Source organism: Durio zibethinus, chromosome 19 (assembly GCF_047325235.1).
Source record: "Durio zibethinus cultivar Kanyao isolate XHJ-2024 chromosome 19, ASM4732523v1, whole genome shotgun sequence".
NCBI lineage: Eukaryota > Viridiplantae > Streptophyta > Magnoliopsida > Malvales > Malvaceae > Durio > Durio zibethinus.
This window is the reverse complement of record NC_143180.1, coordinates 16191052-16213681: the sequence shown is the minus strand read 5'-3', so window position 1 is coordinate 16213681 and position 22630 is coordinate 16191052. Positions and strand designations below refer to the sequence as shown.

At 31.1% G+C, this 22630-nt stretch overlaps 1 protein-coding gene across 1 annotated transcript; it reads left to right on the top strand.

Moving 5' to 3' along the window:
* Positions 1 to 15110: 15110 nt before the first annotated feature.
* Positions 15111 to 21526, top strand: LOC111309911 (5'-nucleotidase / magnesium ion binding protein). Its single transcript, XM_089748580.1, has 10 exons — positions 15111 to 15243; positions 15342 to 15483; positions 15603 to 15663; positions 15739 to 15871; positions 16061 to 16184; positions 17530 to 17586; positions 17694 to 17790; positions 18300 to 18507; positions 20742 to 20802; positions 21236 to 21526. The coding sequence occupies exons 1-10, from the start codon at positions 15161 to 15163 to the stop codon at positions 21299 to 21301; spliced, it is 1032 nt and encodes a 343-aa protein (XP_089604706.1). The 5' UTR covers positions 15111 to 15160; the 3' UTR covers positions 21302 to 21526.
* Positions 21527 to 22630: the final 1104 nt, after the last annotated feature.

The window sequence follows — 22630 nt, the reverse complement described above, 5'->3', positions numbered from 1 at the left end:
AATTATGCAAAAATACTCAAAATAAATAAATAAATAAAGTGAAAAAAAACCCAAAACAGGAGGTGGCTTAGCTTTAATGGCTAAAGCATAGCTCGGCTACAGGAAGAAAAGATATAATGGCTTAAAAAGTGACTTCGCTTGGCTTGGCTTGAAAAGTAAAAGTTGTTGGAATTTGAGAATTTTCTAGATTTTTTTCAAAAAAACTTTTTAAAAACCAAAAAAATCTTCAAAAAATTTTCTTGACTACTTTTTCTATTTCTACCTCTTTTCCTAATTTTTTTTATGTGGGTATGTATTTATAAGGTTCTGAAATTGAGAACTCCAATCCAAAAAGGAATCCTAATTTCCTTTAAATTCTAAACTTAAATCCAACTCCAACTTTACAAACTAATTCCAACAATTTCACACAAACTCAATTACCTTTTTTTTATTTTTTTTGTTTTTTTTATTAGCAAAAATCAAAAGTAAACCCCTGGACAGATTAGGGTATCTACAACTGCCCTTCTTTGCATATTTTTTGTGAAACAGGAATTATGCAAAGACGTAGACAACCCAATTAACTCGACACACATTTTTTTTTTGCTTTTGTTTTTTGAAAAAATAAACAAAGCTCTTCTAAATAGAAGCTCAATGATTTTGAAAAATAAATTAAGCTCCTTTAAACAAAGGCACGATAACTTTTGAAAAATAAAAATGCTCCTTTAAATAGAGGCACCACAATGTTGAAAATTAAAATGCTCCTCTAAATAGAGGTGCCACAACTTTTGAAAAATAAAATGCTCCTTTAAACAGAGGCACCACAACTTTGAAAAAATAAAATGTCCTTGACAATCATGTCTAGAGGAGTCATAGATCAGATTTGATGAAATTTGTAATGGAAACTCAAAAATTCACAATTTGAGTTTAAAATTCAAAGGCTCAGATCCGCAAGATCTTTTTAGTTTCACAAGAATTATTTGAAATTTGATTATCAAAATTTCAGATATGCAAGAATTCAAATTTGTAGGATTTCCAAAATTTGCATTTGTGAGATTTTCATCCAAAGTTCAGGAATTCGCATGCAAATTGCAAGGTTCACATCCAACATTCGAATTTTGGAGATTCACATCTAAAAGTTCAAAGGTTCTCATTTGAGTTCAAAAGTTCACATTCAATAAAACTTTGAGTTTCACATCTAAAATCTCAAAGGTTCTCATTTGAATTCGAAGATTCACATTCAATAAATTTTAGGGTTTCACACCTCAAACATTCTCATTTGAAAATGTCTTAAACATTCTCATTTAAGACTCATAGGTTCTCATTTGAAAATGTCATAAAGTTTCTCATTTAAGACTCAAAGGTTCTCATTTGAAAACATTACTTAAGGGTTCTCATTTAAAAACATCTTAAAGATTCTCGTTTCAGACTCAAAGATTCTCATTTGAAAATTTAGGACTTTATCAAAATATTGAAAATTTTTTTTCAAATGAGCTTCAAACCAGAGTCAAAATTTTGTATATACTGAATGTCATGATCAATAATGCAAATGCTTTCTTAATGATGCAAATGTAACAATCTAGATTCTCACAATGCCATATTCTCAACCATGATTCACATATTTACTGTATAATGCAAATGCATAGCCAAACCAAAGTTTCAAATATTCTCCACACAATAATGCAAATGCAATGTATGTAATGTGAATGTCCATGTCATGAAATTCTAAGTAAAATGTGGTACCATGGTTCTTAAAACCCCACCATCTCACCTTTTTACATTTTTAGCTTTTCAGTACTTTAGAACAAGTTTGTCAACTAATCCTCATTATTTTCATCACTTGATCACCATTTGTAGGCTCTTCAACACCAACAATTTCAAAACAAGTTTCTTTTATTGCCTTATATCATTTAATCCTAACTCACAGGCTTTTTAGCACCGGCCATTCTAGAATGAATTTTGTCCACTGTCACTAGGTCACCATTCATGGGTTTCTCAGCACTAACAATTTCAGAACAAATTTCATCCATTGATTCACATTATTTTCATCATTCGATCATAACTCATAGGTTATGTCGACTAATTCATCTCCATATTCATCACTTGGTCATATTATCTTTTCAAATTTTACCGTATCTTCATCATTAGATTCATCATTTGGTCACACCATGCGTCTTTTCAAATCATCTTTTCAAGTTTTTACACTTTCTTCATTTTTTTCCTTATCATCTTGGATTTTTTTTTAAAGGAATCAAGCTTTTTTTATGTACATTGTCATTCATTCATTATCATTTCAAATCATGACAAATATAATGTAACCATACATTTCCTTGATTTATTTTGGGAGCATAATAGTAAGGGAGCATAAGAGAAATTGGAAGAAAGGTAATTAATGAAGAATGAATTTGGTACAAAGACAATTGGGCAATGGATCAAATTCAAAGCATGTCCTTGGGAATGGCATTGAATAAATGGAGTAACAATAATGATTACTCAAACAATTCTTAACATTAATCTAGAATTTTTTTTCAAAAACTCATTCCATTGACTTTTCAAAATCACATTGAGCTCATTGAACTTTGCCCCAGCTTTGAAGGATTTTCAAATATCTTTGACCTTTTATACATGTGAACTATCTATCCAACTCTCAACTCAGAGATTTTTTACCCAAATCACCCTTACGGGTTTTCAATTTGAGTTTTTTTTTCTCTCATTTTCATCTTTTTTCCATTCTTTCATTTTTTTTTTCATTTTTTTCATTTTTTCCATTTTTCCATTTTTTTCTTTTTCCATTTTTTCTTCTTTTTCATCTTTTCCCATCCATTAGTGGTATCTCTCACACTTCAATCTTTAAAGCAATATAGCACGATTCCATTGTTTCATCATGAGCATACCTTAGTCCAACATATGATCATTCAATTCGAGCATTTGCACTTGATCCAAATAGACTTTTAAAGGTTGTAATGTAGGCTATGGTGAGGGATCATAAAAAAATGGATAAAATAGGGTCAAAACATGTGTTTAAAGTGTTCAAAGCCAACTGATCATTTTTCATCATTTGATACAACTTGGTATTTAGTCCCATCATTTCACTACTTTTTGTTTTCATCCATCTCATTCCTTTCAAAGGTGTCTCCTTACTTTGCCCTAAATCATGTGTGGCATTCATTTCTCATTTCTATTTTGCTTTTCTTTCTTTTTTTTTTTTGCTTTGAGACCTTTTGTGATTTTTTGCCTTTTTTCTTTTTTAAAAATTACTTCTCAGTGTGGAGGGTGATCCTTGGTCAAGATTCTTTAGAAAAAGAAATTATAATAAGCTCAAAAAGGTAGCAATGAATGATTTTTTGAATGGTAAAAGAAAGATGACCATTTTTCATCTCAAATGTGAATGCTTTCTTTGAAGATCATCTATTGAACAAAAACAAGCTCATGGATGTTTATAAAAAATTATACATCTTTAAAACATATTCACATCTAATAGTAGCAGCTAGCTTATTTTGCTCAAACAGTCTTTTTAGATCAATATGAATGAGTTTTTAAAATTAAATCTCAGAATTATTATTATCCTTGTCTAAATACTTATCATTGAGAATTCAAGAATAGGAATAAAAAGATGCAAAAATAACAAAGTATGGAATAGTGGTTGAGATGAAAGAGAAAATGTAATGAAATGCATTATCCTTACCTTTTATTAAAAAGATAACAAATGAAATCCTATTGCAAAAAAAAAAATCCTAACATTCTTTTAAAAAAAATTCTAAAATGACAAGCAACTTTTAACCAGCCTTAACATCTTTCTCAAAATTATGCCCTTATGTAATCAAGTGAAGGATTTTTATTGACATATTCTGGCTCCCTGATTTATTTAAACTCTTTAGGCCTTTTCAGATCAACGTATTCTTTATTCTCACTCAGAGTATTGATATTGTGACTAGGTAATAGATTGTCACTAACATTAGGTGTTGTTTCTCATTCTTTATCAGAGTTTATCATTCCATCCTTAATCAATCATTGCACCTTATACTTTAAGGTAGTGTAGTTCTCTGTGGAATGACTGACAATTCTATAGTAGTAGTCATAGTGAGCTGTAAGATCATATCACTTGGGATAGGATGGCTTGAGCAGTTCCAAATCACTAGGGGCAATCAAATGATTATTGTAAAGCTCTTGATATAACTTCATATAAGTCATAGGGATTGAATCAAATACGAGTTTTCCTCGAGTAGTTCGTTGCTCTTGTGAATCACTTATTGAGTTAGTAGGATGAATTTAGGGTTTTGCAAGAGGTTGGATGTTAAGGCTGTATATAGGAGCTTTTGAGCTAAAAATAGGCTGGTATGTAGATGAATAAGATAATTGTAGAGTTGGCTGGTATGGGTAAGATGAGGCATTGTTCATTGTCGAATAGTATGGGGAATAACCTTATGGTGGATATGATTGATATCCCCTGAATTATCTACCAAAGCTCACAGCTTGAGCTTCAGTCTTTTTCTTCTTGGGTGCCTTCCTGGTTTCCCTTCATTTGAGCTTGCTCTTTTTAATGGCATTTTTAATGATTTCACTTGAGATCACCATATCGACGAAGTTTTTTGTTGCATTCGCTATCATCATTTCATAATAAAAAGACTTTAAAGTGCTGACAAACAACATTGTGATCTCTTTTTTAGTCAGAAGAGGTTGCACCTGATAAGCTATGTCTCTCCACCTCTAGGCATATTCCTTAAATGATTCATTTGCCTTTTTCTTCATATTTTGTAAAGATAAGTGATTAAAGGCCAAGTCTATAATATGTCGGTATTGATTAATGAAAGCATGAGCCATATCACTTTAATAACAAATATGGGTCCTATCCAACTGGCATACCATCTAGCAGTAAAGCTTGTAAGACTATCTTGGAATGCATGCATCAATAACTTCTCATTATGAGCATGAGCTACCATTTTCTAACAGTACATGATAATGTGGGTCTTCAGACATTTTGTACCATCATATTTCTCAAACTCTAGCACTTTGAACTTTGAAGGAATAACAACATCCGAGACTAAATAGAGCCCAGCTGCATCTACTAAACTATAAAAATCAATTCCTTCCATAACTTGTAACCTTTCTTCTAGCATGCTAATCTTTGAATCTTTCAGAGATTCAACCATTTTTGCCTTCTCCCTTTCTTTTTCTTTCAAATCATTTAGATCAAGGACTTGGATTGGTTCACTGCCTTTTCATTAAAGACAGAATTCACATAGCTGTGGTAATGCCCTAGGTTAGAAACTGATGGCATTCTAAGATATGTAGGATATGTGAATTGTTATGGTGGAACCTTTTATGTAGATTGGGCTTGAGGTGGACCAAAATCAAGTGGATATAGGGGGTTAACTACTTATTGTGATGGATGGTTATGTTGGTTGGTATCCTCTTTTACATTTTTCCCCTTGTTTAACTTGTTCAGAGCCTCCAAAATCCTATTCAACTCCCTTTTTAGCTTCTCTTAAGCTTTCTCTATCCTCTCGAGATGATTGAAATTTTTTTATTCTATTTGTTTGGTTCGAGCTCTTTTGTTGTATTGGTAAGTTAATTGTGTGGGATTCTTGGTTAATGGAGCTATCTTTGAACCTTAATACCACAATTATGATTAGAAACAAGATGCTATGCTTTATGTTTAGTATGGTGATGTATGAATGAAATGTGGATTTTTATGGATGAATGCATATATAGAATGTTACATATGATGATGAAAATGATGCATGGCATGATAATGCAGATGCACAAAGTCAAACAAATAAAATGGTTAGATCACAAATCATTCCTTCTTGTGTCTTATCTTCGGGTTATATCTATCATTGGGTAGGAATGGTTTTATCCTAAAGTTGGCCTCTTTAGTGTACACTATATGTAGGGTTAAGTGATATTATCACAAAGGTTCTTAAATTATTCCTTACATCATTGTCCATCGCAAATTGGTAAGGCATTCCAATCCTTACTTGTCACAGGCTACCAACGAAAAAGATTTAATTTGAGTGAGTATTTCACTAGCCATTATGGAGATTATCATCTCATAAAAGCATAGATACTTTACTCTCTCTTAAGAGGGACAGAGCTTGGATATAGAGCTCATGTAATGCAAATGCATGTGGATGTGTGTGTGAAGAAACATATAGGTTTCATGCCCCAATAAATCAAATAAGAAACAAAAGAAGAAAAACGTTAGTAAACAAATAATTACAATTTAAAACCATTAGATCAAAGGATATGATAAAATCAAAATGTTATGGCCTGACTCTCTATGGTGTCCCCAGTGGAGTCACCAAACTATCATAACATATAGATCCAAAAATCTATAGCTAAACTTAACAAATGGATGGAGTCACCACCAATCTTTTTTATCTAGATGTGATTGGTCACCTAAGAAATCTATCATCTTAAAAAATTTCTAAGCTTGATTAAGGGTCCTTAAAAGAATAGGTTCAGGTCTACTAACCAAAACAGGATTCGAGAGTTTAGTTATATGTGAGGAAGGTTATAGCACTCCTACATGCCCATCCAAAGGATGGTACCATATTATTTTAAATTTATCCTAAAGTCTTGAGTCTAATGGTTTTAAATTTTTATGTTAAATATTAAAAATAATTTTTAAGATTCTCCATCAATCTGATAACACTCTTAAAAATATATTTTTTTCACCTCAAGAGTATTCAAGAATCCCATTTGATATCTTGAAAAGGCTCTATCGTTAGAAAAAGGTTTATTTATTATTTTTTTTGTCAAAAATATATCTAATTATTCAATCATTTGGGTCAAATTAGAAATATTTTCTCTTTTTTGAATTTTTAATTTTTCACCATTTGGGCCTATTTAGAGATTCCTCTTTTTTTTTTTAATTTTTCACCATTTGGGTCAGTTTAGAAATATTTTCTTTTTTTTTTCAAAATTTCTAAATTTTTCACCATCTGGGCTTATTTTTTGGAAAGAAAATAATATGAAAATTATTTTTATTGAAATTTCATTTAAATTATTCTACTATTTGGGACAAATTTAAAGAAATTTATCACCTAGAGATTTCTTAGAAAATTTACTATTTAAAATTTCTAAGATTCTCATCCTTGGATAATTATCAAATATCTTATTTTTATTTTTTTATATTTTGGTTTGAAAATAAATATTAATTATTGTTATTGAAATTTTATCTAAGTTATTCTACCATTTGGGATAAATTTAGATAGAATTTCTCACTTAGGAATTTTATAGAAATTTACTATTTGAAATTTCTATAAATTCCATTATTGGATAATTAATATTTATTCTCAAAATTTATTTTTTTATTTTTATTTTTTCTAAAATTTAATTATGCAAAAATAGTAAAAATAAATAAATAAATAAAGTAAAAAAAAACCCAAAATAGGAGGCGACTTAGCTCTAATGGCTATTGTGCGACTCGATTGTAGAAAGAAAAGTTGGAATGGCTTAAAAAGTGGCTTCGCTTGGTTTGGCTAGAGACAAAGACTAGACAAAGTCGTCGAAATCTGAGAATTTTCTAGATTTTAAAAACAAATTTTTTTAAAACCCTAAAAAATCTTTGAAAAATTTTCTTGATTGCTTTTTTTTATTTTTATTTCTCTCCTTAATTTGTTTTGCGTGTGTTTGTGTGATCTGTGTGGGTATGTATTTATAGGGTTCTGAAATTGAGAACTCCAATTCAAAAAGGAATCCTAATTTCCTTTAAATTTCAAACTTAAATCCAACTCCAACTTTACAAACCAATTCCAACAATTTCACACAAACTCAACTACCTTTTTTTTTTTTTCATTTTTTTTGTTTTTTTATTAGCAAAAATCAAAAGTAGACCCCTGGATGGATGGGGGTGTCTACAACTAGTACTAATTTTATGGGTGCTTAGGGGTGCTAATCATTTCCCACATGTAACCAGTTTCTAAACCCAATCCTATTTTCGTAGTCCAAAATTATCTTTTTACTAAACTTTAAACTTGTTTTATTGTTTTATTAAAAAGATAAAATTTCACACCCTAAAAAAGATTAGTAGCGACTCATCATGTTTTTCATTATTTTTTATTTTTACATTTAGCGATCAAGTCTCCAGACTAATATGTTATGATAATCAAAAGCACACATGAATTACCTTGTGTTCATGATGTTGCAAAGCATATAAGGGAAGGAAGTCCAATTTTTTTATCTGAAGTGCATCCACATTGAAAGAAGTTGGATTTAATGAAGAGTCAAGATACTGAAATATCTGAAAAGTTGACCATTCAGTTAACGGTTCATCGAATCATAAAATGCTTCAATGAATGTGATGAGTTTCTTAAGTTGGCCTTGAAAAGAAAGATGCGAGAACTTGATGATCTGTCCACAACTACCTTAATGCCACCATTAGAGATGGTTAAACCAAATGGTTGAAAGCTATAAAAGCAGATATCTCTACATGATGTGACTTGTCACTCTCAAATATTGTGTTATCAACCTAAGATAAAGTATCACCACCAACCATTGCAAACTTGACTTGGATATTATGCAAGCTTACAAGTCATACAAGTAATAATAGAGACTATAAAAGTTTGGATGTTGATCTTATAAAGATTAGTTAAAGAGATTCCTAACCTAAATACCTTTTATTCCCACACCCTATCTAAAGTTGGCTCAATCACATTAACATGAATTAAAATGCATATCTAATCTAAGAATTGAAAATAACAAGTGCAATGATGAACAAAAAATGGTAACTAAAGGAGTAAACCAAAACAACTAACTTCAATCGAATATAACTAACTATCACTATCTTTTAACTTCCAACAAGAAAACTTCTAAAAAATTCTTAAGAAATTAACCAAAAAAACTAGAAATTACTCAAAACAAAATGTGAATGAAGATCTAACAGAACTAAAATGAAATTGAAATGCTAAAAATTCAAGATCCAAAGAAGAACATTCAAATTGAAACTTAAATGCAAAATCTGAAAATCAGTTTTTCAACAAGAAATCTAGATCTAAATTGCATGAAATTGAATGCACTCAAACTTGAAATTGAAAAACAGTTAATCATCTAAAGTAAAAATAGAAATGAAGTACAAGTAATGAAAGAAAATTGCAAGAATTGATAAAAAACTTAAAAACCAAAAGTTGTAAATAAATTTGGAAACTAACCATTCTTAAAAGAAAAATTAGGTCTATAACTCTCTAGATATAATGAACTCAAACTAAGATAACACAACCTAGATCTACAAGTTTGTAATATGAATCAACAAAGAAATCTCATCAAACAAAGAAAATTCCATCTCATTGAACTACAATTCCAAAAGAATGCAAACACTAAAAAAACATAACATGTGCAAAGAAAATCATTCAAACAATAGGTAAAAACATGAATTTAAATGCAAGCAAAGGAAATTAACAAGTAACACATAGATTTTAAAGTGTAAAATACAGAAATTGCAAACCAAATGCCAAGATGGAGAGAAGTCTATTGATATGCTGTCACTCATCCAAAGTTTAACTCTTCCAACTAGTTTTAGCCAAAAATTTAAAGCTAGATTTGGAATTGTGTGGATGGAATTTAAGTGAGATTTTTTTTTAGATTTAAAAATATGAGTTAGGAATCTAAGAAAAAAATTGGCTTAAAACAAGTTAGAATTGAGCAAGAACTAATCAAAACATTGCAAAGAGGTTAAAAACGTAAATCAGAAAATAAATTTGAAGAACAGTTGGAATCTATTGAAATTGAACAAGAAATTGTAAAAATCTTTAACTTTTATCAAAGAAATCTTAAAGAGCATTGAACATTAAAGCAAGGAAAGTAAATTTTACTAAAAAAAAAGGTAATTTTCTTCCTAAATAGAGCTCTAAATGAACAGGGAGGAAACTTTTTGGAGAGAAAGAAAGTAAATTGCAAGGAAAAGAAAAATTGTAAAACTAAGCCACCTTTCTCTTATGGCTAGCCATTATCCCTTATTTATAGACAAATGGGAAGAAGGTGCTTCAACCTCTAAAAATGCAAGAAAAGAAAAATCTAAGTAACCACTAGCTTTCTAGATCTTTCTTTTTTCATTCCTTTAATCATTTGCTTGCTTGTTTGGCTCTAATATCCTTTTTTTCCTTCAAGCTTTCATCTCATGATCCTTTGAGCTCCAAGAAGTCACCATTATAACTAATAGGAAGCCTTCGAACGTCTAACTTAGTAACTCTAATTGGTCATCTTTGAATCTCCAAACATGGTGCCAAAATGCCTTCATTATATGGCAATAGCGTCCACAGTTATTGTTGCATCTTTGCTTTTTCCTTTTAACTCCAATTACAACAATATATTCTTTCATTTTGCTACCAAAATTCAAACCATTAAATGGACAAATTATGCCTTATAAACCTTGGAAAAATTTTAGAAAATTACAAGCCCAAAAATAGCTTTTTAACTACATTAGTGCACATATTACCTTTCTAATACTTACGAAAATACTAAAATGGTAACAATGCACTAATGAGCTAAGAAAAACATTTCTAAATGAAAGGCATAAGCATCAAGACTTGAAATAAAGTTTCATTAAGTTCAATTGATCTAAAAAAGTCATAAAAGAAAGAGTTAAGAAAAATTCCCACAGATGCCAATGTAGCACAAGCACACTAATTTTGGCCTTTTCTAGCTTTTATCATAAAAAATCCTCTAAAATGAGTCTAAAATCTCCAAAATTGCTTATTTTTCATATTTTCAACTACACATTCAACATTTATGCATTTAGGAGTATTTTTGCCAAATCTCTTAAAGAATAAGCCAAAATGAAAGAGAAATTACACTAAAAATAGGTAAGAAAATGCTAAAATTTTAGTGCAATCAAAATCAATGCAACCAACAACACAAATTGCTAAACTTCTTGTTCATTGGCCTCGTGGTAATTGAAAAATGTGATATTTAGATAGTTTGCCAATAGAGTTACATTCATATATGCAGAGCATCATTGATGTTGGGGTAGATGGATATTGTGATTTTCATTTTATTGCTGAGTTGCTTGGATTGAGATTAGATGGTTGGGTATATGTGTGACAAAATTTAATTGAAGTGTTTAATTAGCTTTGAGGCAATTATATGACCTTGTATAGATATATAGAGCATGTTGAGGAATTATTACAAAACTTATCGTGTTTTGACACTTTTACTTCATGCAATAAGTTGATGACTTTACCTGATATAAGTTATTTGATTACCTCTCGATATAACATCATGTTAGTCCATATCAATTGAAGATAGTGCTTAACATATCTTCCTACTAAATCTGTACCTCATGCATTATTGAAGTACAAAGTAATTTTGATTGGATTTATTAATGATTGTTATTTTGTGTAGGTACTATTAATTAGTGTTGTCATTTACTGTTTATATTTATTGTTTCTTTTTTATGCATGTGTTAATGATATTATATAAATAATGTTCATATTTTATGTAAGTGTTAACGAAGTCATTCTCACCAATACCTCATATTGCATGCAATTGCATAGGATTCAATATAATTGTGCTTATGGGTGGGAGTTCTATATGTACCCTGCATTAAAGATTTCAAGTTATTGTTTAGTATAAATTTTGATATGACTACTCAAGAAATAATACACATTGATTGATTATTTTTTGTAATAATTGTTAACAATTTATATTAATGTTTATGGTTTTATTTATTTATTTATGCTTTATATATTGAACTTGATATCTAATGGGATGTGTTATATTGAATAGGTAATCTAATGGATATTTTATAAATATAAACTAAATATAAACATACTTAACAAAATATAAAATTAATTTTACATAAAGTATTAGTTCATAGTAATAAATACATCAATCCCTATCCCTCGTCTTCTTGACTCAAAGATATACATGTGATAGATGAGTAGGCTCTACTATCTATATAAAACTCTCTGGCAGGACTGATATTGTCATCTTTTTAAGGGGAAGAGTCAGGTAAGGATGATATTGTGGTCACTGCTTTTAATGGTGAGGATGGCATGAGCACAAGTGGGCTGAGAGGTGCTATGGGATTAGGGATGAAATGGGCATGAACAAGCTCAAAGGTGCCAGTGCCAATGGGACTGGGGCTGAAATAGGCACGAAAGGCTTATCCAGTCTAGGTAGTCTAAATGCATGAATTAGTGTTACAATAGTTGATATAGATCTAAACTAATTGATGTTGCCTATTACAATAAATGATAGGACAATAAGGCATGTACTCTGACAATTGTATTTTTCTATACGTCAATACTCTGATCAAATTCACTAGACAATACGTGCTCAACAAAAGCTTAAGCGACTGAGCTCTACTATAAAATATTAATAAGGTTATTAGTATCGATATCATATGATTAAAATTAACAAAGTAATAAAAAATCATAAAATGATAAAATTTATGACTTATTGAATCATTGATTGGTGCAGTATTTACCAGTTGAGACTAGAATTCAAATCGATGCTTTAGATTTTGAATTTGATGGTGTGAAATTGCTACGAATCAAGCATCATAGTTAGATGAACACTTTCCCAATCTTTGACATCTCTAGCCTCGATGTTAAATTGACACAACATGCATATCCCATTTATTCTAGTACTAGTGCAGGAACTGATATGTAACATTGTACTGATTGGACAATGCTTTTAGATTAGCATAGTATAAGGCTAACAAGGTCAAAGAAATAGTATGTACAAATCTAAACTATTATAAAACCCTCTCTAGATGATACAACTCTATGATTGCCTACACTTGATGCATTCAGTAAAAAAGGTAGAAAAGGTAATGCATTCAGTAAAAAAAAAAAAATGATATGTAACATTGTACTGATTGGACGATGCTCTTAGATTAGCATGGGTTAGGGCTAAAAAGGTTAGATATATAGTTTATACAAATCTGAACTATTATAGAACCCTCTCCAATGATACGGCTCTATGATTGCCCCACACTTGATGCATCCAATAAAAAAGGTAATGTCATGTAATAGATGTGCTTATCATCGATCGACATATGGTTCTCAGCACACGTAAGATATTGTTAACCCATATAGGCATTCTTGTAAGGCTTGCAACGTATCAAAATAAATACAAGCTTCATCGTTGAGCATGCGCTAGATCGTCTAAGTATGTCAATATGGTCACTGGCTCAATGATGACAAATGTTCGTAAATCAATGCTGCATGAAATACATAAGTAATATTTAATTAGATAATCACATATATAAGTAATAATAAATAAATCAAATAATTATAATATAATTTTTATTAATTATAAATACATACTTGAAGAAGTGTTAGATATCCAATGATTTGTTGCATGTTTGCCCTACTTGCAATGCTAAGCTACCTATATAAATAAGTGAGGTAAGCTGTCCCTTAAGCAAATCTACCCATGGTAGTGATATTAGTCAGTAAAGGTAAGTATTCTACCAATACTCTAATCGCAGTCTTATCAATGGATAACATACACCCTAGCAAATGGAGTAGAAAAACCCGAGATGCATAAACCGCTTCATTATCTTATGCATTTATGTCATGCCTAAAAGTATCCAACAACCATTGGAGTCGAATAACAAATCCTTTAGACCATGTAGCCTTTGCTCTAGCCTTATTTGCAGAAACTCCAAGTAACCTCACCAATATTGTGTTTGCCTTATTGATCATCAAATAATTCATTAAAACCATAGTTCTAGTGATCAGTATATGTAGAAGGGTGAACATATCATCCAACATAATGGTCATTTCTCTAAATGGCATTAGAAGGTGTTTGTCTTCGATTGTCATCTCTCAACAAAAGTCGATACTGTTGTGTTATTGATGGTATAATAGGTGCAATAGAACCTCGACTAGACGATATTGGCTTAGATACACATGCGTACATCGTCTAGATGCTATTGTTATAACTTCAACCCATGATTAATCGATTTCAATATATCTCGCTTTTGTACCAATAACAATAACAAGAAAAACAAAAATAAAATCACAACAACATCACTAATATCAACAACATGAATAATAACATCAACAACAACAATCAACCAAGGCACTCTAAAGACATAAACTAACATGAAATTTGTATGAGATTCAAAACTCAAAAGAATCGATGTATCAACTAGACCTCCGAATTTGTATTGCAATATGAGATTCAAAACTCAAAAAAATTGATGTATCAACTAGACCTTCAGGAAATGACTCTATCTACTCGTGTGTGGCAAGTGTGGTAGCCTTTTCATAATGCATGAAAAGCTCAACTTAAGGGATGACATCTATTATATGGTTTTGCAACTCATTATCCTCTACCTAGTGCCTCCTCTTAGAGGTAGTTGGACGCCTCTGAATCGAATTGAGATCCGCTTTGATACATCTACCTCTGTTAAGATTACCTTCATTTTGTGTACAAGCAATATCTGTAACAAAAAATAACAACTCATTAAGCTTACATAATATATTTTACAAACCCTAAACTTGAAAGAAAAATAATTATTGATGGTCCAATATTAATCACTACTATTATTGATTTACTTGAAATGATAAAACAATAAAGTTAAAACTTGAAATAAATTGCTTCGAACTAAAAAAAAAATTTTGCATTATTTTTTAAATGAAAAATGACTTGAGATAAAAAATAAACTTTCTTCTTTGTTAAAAACATGTAAGCTCTCAAGTTTGGATAGGAGCGATCCTCTTTGCATAAGGGATCGATTTTCTTTACACAAAAAACAACTTGATTTTAAAATGGGAATATGGATTGATCCATTTTCAAAATTTCATTTATGAAAAACTCGAATTCTACATTGTTGAAATCGTAAACTCTAACTTATTTTTTCATGCATTTAAATCAAATCAAAAGAGTTAAATCTCGGAATCTTACTTGTAATCAATAGAGGACTAAAAAAAAGTGATTTTAGGATTTGTTGAATGAATTTAGTATTAATTTTGGATTAAGAACGAAGAGAGAAGAAGAGAGAATGGTTTAAAGTTGTGAAGGGAAAGTGAGCTGTAGAGGGATGGGGTGTATTTAATAGAAATAAAAATTTTAATTTTGAATTTGAAATATATGTAATAGCGGAGTGTAGGAGTAATATACGGGGATATATTTAGAGTTTTTCTTTATTTATTTTATAAAAAAAGGTAATTTATTTTTTCAATTTATAAAAAAATGACACTTTAGTCGAGTGTCGAGTGTCGCGTGTCGAATGAGTTACCGGCTTCGAAGCAGCAGCATTATCAACACTGAGTGCAGTTTCCTTTCCAAACTACGCTTTTTCCATAATCCCAGGCAAACTCCTCCACAATTCGACCCACATTTCATTTTCCCCCTTCTTTTCTCTCCTCCCTAATTCCATTTTCCTTTTTCCTTTTCTTTTTCTTTGATAGGGTTCAGTGTTGCAGTAAAAATAACAAGAAAAAAATAGAAATGGAGGATTATAATCTATCTAAATTCACTGTAATCAGTGATCCTCAATCACTCAACGATAAAATTTCCGCCATTCGCAATGCTGGCCTTTCTAAACTCCAGGTTCTTCATTTATTTTTTTTTAATTTCCAATAGAAGTTCATTTATTTTATTTATTTAAAATTGAATTGAGCCTAGATTTTTTTGTTTGTTTGATTCTTATAAAAGAATTTTAATTTCAGGTTATTGCAGATTTTGATGCAACATTGACGAGGTACTGGATCAATGGGCAGCGTGGACAAAGTAAGTTTACCTTGGTTCTATCTTTATATTATGAATTTTTGGTTTTTTTTTTTTGCTCTAATATAATATGTATAGGCAGTCATGGGCTTTTGCAGCAAGGAAATCCTGAGTATGATGCTAAGAGACGAGCGTTATATGAATACTATCATCCATTAGAGTTCTCTCCGACAATTCCACTTGAAGAGAAAACCAAGCTCATGGAAGAATGGTGTGTTAATCAACCATCCATTGTTTTAGTAGCTTATAAGGCTGTGAATGATAGGAATGGTTTATTTCATGTTTCTTGTGAATTATTTGTTGTTTATTTAAACAAGGAAATAGAAAACCTTTAGCTTTGCATCGTCTGGATTTCGTGTATGTTTTAAACAAGTAATGTTATTGATTCTAACCCTTGAAGGTGGGGGAAAACGCATGGTCTTCTCATTGAAGGAGGCCTGACATATGATGCAATAAACAACTCTGTTGCTAACTCTAATATTGCCTTTAGGGATGGTTTCGTTGAACTCTTTGAGTTGTTGGAGGTACCTCTTTATCTAAATGATTTTTTTTTTTACTATTTTCTTTTTAGTTTGCATTTGGGTAACTTACATTTTATAGGAAGGATCTAGGTTTCAAAATTTAGTGTAAATTGCGTGATTGTACTTATGAAAATTTTATTGTTACATTTAAATTCATAAATTTGTTAGATCTTTATGGAGTGAATTTAAAATACATAGATAGAATAATTAATTTTACATGCATTTCCCTACACTCTTTTAAATACCCATGTATAGTTAATGTTATTGATTTATATGATTGCTAGTTGCTTATCACACTCCTACAATCTTTTGAAAAAACAAATCCAAATACACTGACCTAAATGCTTGTTCAAAAAGAAGCATTAAGAATCATGGAATGTGTGAAACAGTTAACAGAAAATCTGAATGAGATATTTTATTCATATTATTTTTGTGCATACTTATGAAGAACTACTGCAGATAATTCTTTTATTCTTTATCACGCTGATGCGGAAAAAGTGCCCTCTTAAGTACCTGATCTTTACCAACTCCAACATTCCTTTCCCTTTATCCTGTCTTTTGAATTTGTCATTAACAATTCATAGTATAACTGGTAAATACCAAAGATCTCAGCTAGTTAAAAATAGGAAGACGTTTTTTCTGCAAAAACTAGCTAAGTGTGATTTGCTTTCTCTTTTTTAATTCATAGCTCTTACAGTACTAACTCCATTCTGGTTTGCTGATAAGGATGATTGTGTTGGGGTGAGGGCTATTTCATGATACTCAGGTATGATAAGAAAACCATAAAGTGGCTCTATATCATTATGTTCCACCCAAAATGAAAACCTTAAACCGTCTCTACGTCATTGTGTTTGACCTGAATGTCAATTCCAATTCTTTATATCCCTTTAGTATCATTGACATAATGATATAGGACAGATTTCTTCTCTATCTCCTTAGGGATTATGGTGGAAGACCTAAAAAAGTATTTTTAGATTTTACTAGCGTGGTGCCCTTGTACCTGAAAATAGCTATTCTGCCCTTGTACTTGAAAATAGCAGGAATTTACAAAATAGATTTCTAAATTCCTAGTACCGAAATTATAGATATCAAAGGAATAAAGATTCTTCTTCCATGGTTGTATCACATCATAGACATCATTGCTAGTCTATGTGATCTGTTTTTATAGATAAATTGCAGAAATTCATCCTATAATGGTCCAGTCCAGAAATTGAAATAGAAAATAGAAAAGGGGAGGTTTTTAATAAATTCAAAAAATTTTTGCTTGCTTGTTTGTTTGCTTGTAAGCCTAGGATATTATTTTGTCCAGTTGTGCCTCAGATTCATGGTTTTCCTCTGGAATATGTAGGAGAAAGATGTCCCGGTTCTCATATTTTCAGCAGGGCTTGCAGATATTATAGAGGAGGTTAGTCTGGCAAAATTTGCTTTGTTGTGCAGCTGTGATCATCTGTTATTGGCTTTGGGCCTAATCTACACCTTATGCATTGTCGTATCTTTTTCTTACTTTATCAGGTCCTGAGGCAGAAAATTCATAGATCTTTTAAGAACATTAAGATTGTCTCAAACCGGATGGTGTTTGACGACTGTGGCCGCCTTGTATCTTTCAAAGGTATCTTTATTTACATTGTCCTCTGCTGGAATTATTGCTGCTAATACAATAACAAAGCTTATTGGGTCTTCCGCCCAATGTTGTAGTTTCTATTTGTTCAAAGAGAGATCACTGAATTATATTTCAGATTATTTTGTTTTTACTCCAGCGCTTTCTGGTACCATTTTTTAATTTGCAATTATCACTTCAGCTTCATCCCTCTACTTGAGTCTTGAGAAACACTTGCGCAAGGGGAGGTGTCGGGTTTGATGAAATTGATAGCTATAGTAGTTCTATGGGGTTAAGTTATGGCTCATATATCATGCAGGTTATCCTTTTTCTTCCCTTGTGGAGCAATTGATTGGTAGATACTTATTTGAATTTTGAAAAAACTTAGACTATCTATCTTGTCATTTTGTATGTTCATGTAGATACTGTTTTGCAATATGATGCAGATAATATCTAATGACCGTGATAAGTGCTCTGTATGTTACTTTGTTCTGATGTGCCTTCACACTCCATATCTACAGGGAAGTTAATTCACAGTCTGAATAAAAATGAGCATGCTCTTGATATGGCTGCACCTCTTCATGATCAATTGGGTAACATTGATGGGCCAGTCTCTGACAATGCCTCAGTGAAGCAGAGGACTAATGTGCTACTTTTAGGTGATCACATTGGTGATTTGGGAATGTCTGATGGCTTGAATTATGAGAATCGAATATCTGTGGGGTTTCTGTAAGTAAAACACTACTTGCGCTCTTCATAATCATATATCTGTTTTTACTTTACTCTGATAGGTGGTTAAAATATACAGGCCTATGTATGGTACCGAATGTTAAAATAGGAAAAAATACTGCCTAGATGCTTATTATGGTTTATTTTCGAACTTCTTGATCCAATATAGATTGCTTTGCTTGATGTAGGATCTTTACATTCAACATAAAGTTTCATTTGTTTTAAGGTTTAAGGTTTGAACGATGATTTAGAGTGTAAAGTTTTGACAGTAGGGAAGTAAAAGAAAAGATTTGTGAATATGTAGGTGCTGGAAACAAAGAAAATGACTCTGATGAACTAAAGTCAGATCTATGGATAAAGAAAATAAGCAAGATGAACACCCCCATCCCTCAGAAACATTAAATAAAATAGAAGAAGCCTATGCAATTTTGCTTAGGTTTTCTATGCAATCACACTTAGGAGTTAGTTTGCAAAGGTTATAACACATGGTAAAGGGAAATTGCTAGGAAAAAGAAGAGAACTAAAAAGTTAATTGTCATTCACTCTCTCAATTGATTTTTTCTCCTTTTTTAATAAATGCAGAAAACATTATAGAAAAGAAATGGTTTTAACTACAAGATACTGTCTTTACACTTATAGTAAAAAATATCATCAAAGTTAACGTTACAGGCAAGTAGACTACAATATTGCTTGACATTATATATACTTGATTTTGGTACACCTACTATGGGGGTGAAAAGGAAAAAAATGACAATTGTTTTGGAAGCAAAATGGTACGTGATAGGAGGGGTAGTTTCTCTGTTTTTTTTCTTTTTTTTTTCCTCAAATTCATGTGTAACAAATAGTGTGTTTTACTAAAAAATGAAAGGACATAAATACCCCTAGCTTTATATTGTTATTGTTAGTTTATTTTGACTTTTTTTTTTTGTTAATTCACCAACTGGTTGGTGTCACATAACTTGTATAGATATATTTTATTGCTCATTTAGACTTTTCTTTGACATATTAAAGTTTGTATTGACCAACTTTATGGGAGTGTGGTCAAAAGTCCAAAATTATGAAATTTAACCTTCTTATTCTCCAAAGTTGACAATATATATTATATATTTATATATATGGTATAGTCACAGGGTCAGTTGCCCCATGCCCCCATCCACTAAATGTGATACTGCTCCTTGTCTAGAGCATCTTGTCTATACCTTCTTTGCCCACAAGAAAATGATCATTTCATCAGCAAAGAGGAGATACAAAATCGTCAAGTGAGCTTCCCTTTGTTCATTGGAGATGCTAGTTTCCCTAGTCCCTCTTGCAAGACATTTATAAGTGTGGTCTCCAAGGCCCTAAGCAGCATTTTACTGAGTCCTTCCAACAGCAAGATGAACAAAAGAGGGTAAGGGGTCAACCTTTCTTCAAACCTCTCAAAGAATGAAAATAACCAGACGCCATCCCCCATTCACAAATATAGACTTTGTGGTCGCAATTCATCTGCATATCCAACTTCACCATCTCTCGACTAGGCCCATCTCCATGACAAAGACAAGAAAGTCCCAATCCAATAAGCTTTTCCTATATCAAACATATAAGTCACCTTCTTGTTACCCTACTTTGTCATTTTATCCACCAGTTCTTTAGCAATTAAGGCTGCACAAAGAATTTGGTTTCTCTGTACAAAAGCTTTTTGGAAAAGGCCTACAACTTCTGCAACTGCTTCTTCAATCTCCTTGCTAAAACTTTGGCAATAAGCTTATATAAGCACTTTACAAGACTAATTAGCTGAAAGCCTGAAAGTCTTTGAGGTTTAGGAGCCCACTTTTCTTGGGATAACAGTAATGAAAGCGGCATTTAAACTTTCTACAAAAGAACTGATTCTATAAAAATTCTCAGATTCTAAAAGTATCCTTATTCATGACCTCCTACTTAGATTGAGAGAATGTCATTGTGAATTGTATGGTGGAGTCTTGTCTTTTGTTACAACTAGCCTACAATCAGACAGCTTGTAACTATTTATCCTAAATTCCTGCATATGAACTTTCTACATTAGAAGAAAAAAAGATACTGGGTGCTTCCCCTACCATGTTATTTAGTTGTGACATATGATATATTCTCACTACTGTTTGTTTTCCTGTCTTCTTTAATCATTATTATTGTGATTTCACTTTCTCTTTTGAGAACAATTTTGATACATTCTTGGTAAGATATTATGTAACTGCTTATCTCTATGAAATACTTTCCAGGAATGACAACATTGAGAAGAATCTTGAGAACTACTGCAATGCCTTTGATATTGTTTACTTGGTAAGTCAACTATTATTAGGTTTCATTCCCCTCGTGTGTGTGTATAGATATATATATATATATATATATATATATATATCACTGGATTGCTGCATTAACATTTTGGGATGTTTTCCTTACTAAATAAAAAATGGAAGAGTATTGTGTGAGTTTTTGGAGAGAGAAATTAATCTGTCTCTGGGATGAATATGTTGCCCATAAGGCTGTCCTCATCTGATCAAGCTGGTTCCTTCCGGTATTCAAAGTGTCGAAGTGCTTGTCCAATGTTGTCTTTCTGTAGAGACAGTGTTACTCTTGTTGTAAAGCATGAACATAGGCATTTTTGTTATTTTTATGTGCATTGTGCTAATGCCATAGAAGAAGATAGGAAAATTGAGAAAGGCTTTTGGCAGGCAACAATTTTGCTAATTGCTAGTCATGTTTCTTTATGCAGAATGACACACCCATGTGGGGAGTGGTGAAGCTTGCAACTCAGCTGTGTTCAATGGAAGTTGATTGATTGCCAATGGATATGCTATTATTTGGCTCAATTCTTGATTGAAGATTTTGATGCGACTCATTCCCAAAAATGCATACATTTGTTCATCCAAAATTGACTCCCAAAAGGACTTTCTCATGACATTTGTTCCTTATTTTCAGCCTTGGCTTTGCCAATATGGCCTAGCTCAAGACGTTTACTAAAACAATTTGATTAATTTATTGTTGATTAGTATTTTTCCCATAACTTTTGCATTTACTTCATGAAACATAGTGTTATGCGATGAGTTTTGACCTCTGCCTCGGGATTTGGTTATAGTTGCTATCTTTAATCAAACTGTAGATTGGTGATAAGAGAATTTTATGTAAAACTAACAAATACAACTTTATTAATTTTTTACTATCTTATACTAGATGTTAGCTTTTAATATAAAGAGTCATAACACTTTTAAGATATCAACGAGTGGTTATTTCAATCGATTAAGATTTAATTTTTTATTACGAAGAGGTTTTAAGTTCGAGTTTAATTAGTGATAATTTGTTTGGATCAATTTTAATACATGATTTGTAATTATCTATCTTAAGTTGTTAAATTCGACACATATTATCTTAATTTAAGAAATTGAAGTGTTTATTTTTTAATTTACTTACAAAAAAAATAACACTTCAAAGATAATAAAAAACTTTTAAACTAATGATAATTTTAAATTAAAATAATTATGGAAGATGATTGATTAAATAATTTTAACTTTAAATTCTAATTATAATCTTTATCCTAACTTTGAATAGCTTTTATTGCTATTTTAGAGTATGCAACATTAGCATCTTTGTCCATAAAGAGCCAAATTTGTAAAAATTAATTTATGTTTAACCATCTCAATAATTTCACCGTCATCAGTATTCTGATCATCTTTAATTAAAAATAACTTCTTATATTTGTGCCCTCACTTATACTTTTTATCACAATTAAAGTATAAACCTTTATCTCTCCTTGCGTTTCATTAGAGGATAACATTTTAATCGCAAGCGTCATATATATATATATATATATTTCTCATGAAAAGCGGTAAATTGAGCTAAAACTTGCTTCATATAATCGTGTCAATCCCATAACATTTGTGAGAAAAGTCGGCATTATTACTTGCACATATGCTCGAAGGTGATTATTAAAACCTCTCTTAAAACATTCAATCTCTTGACACGTTGTCATTTTTTTCGATCCACTGTTAACTTTGCAAATTGAGTTTGATAATCAAGAACTATAATGGTTTGCTTTAATTTCGTAAGATTCTGAAAGAAATATTCAAATCGAGTAAGTCAATAAGGAGCATGCAACCTTTCTTCAATCCTT

Bases quoted from the DNA above. Each gene is read 5' to 3' on its own strand.
- LOC111309911 (XM_089748580.1), top strand. From the start codon at position 15,161: ATGAGTTACCGGCTTCGAAGCAGCAGCATTATCAACACTGAGTGCAGT. The intron at 15,484-15,602 runs GTTCTTCATTTA...TTTTAATTTCAG, and splicing joins CTGGCCTTTCTAAACTCCAG to GTTATTGCAGATTTTGATGC. The intron at 18,508-20,741 runs GTAAGTAAAACA...AATACTTTCCAG, and splicing joins CGAATATCTGTGGGGTTTCT to GAATGACAACATTGAGAAGA.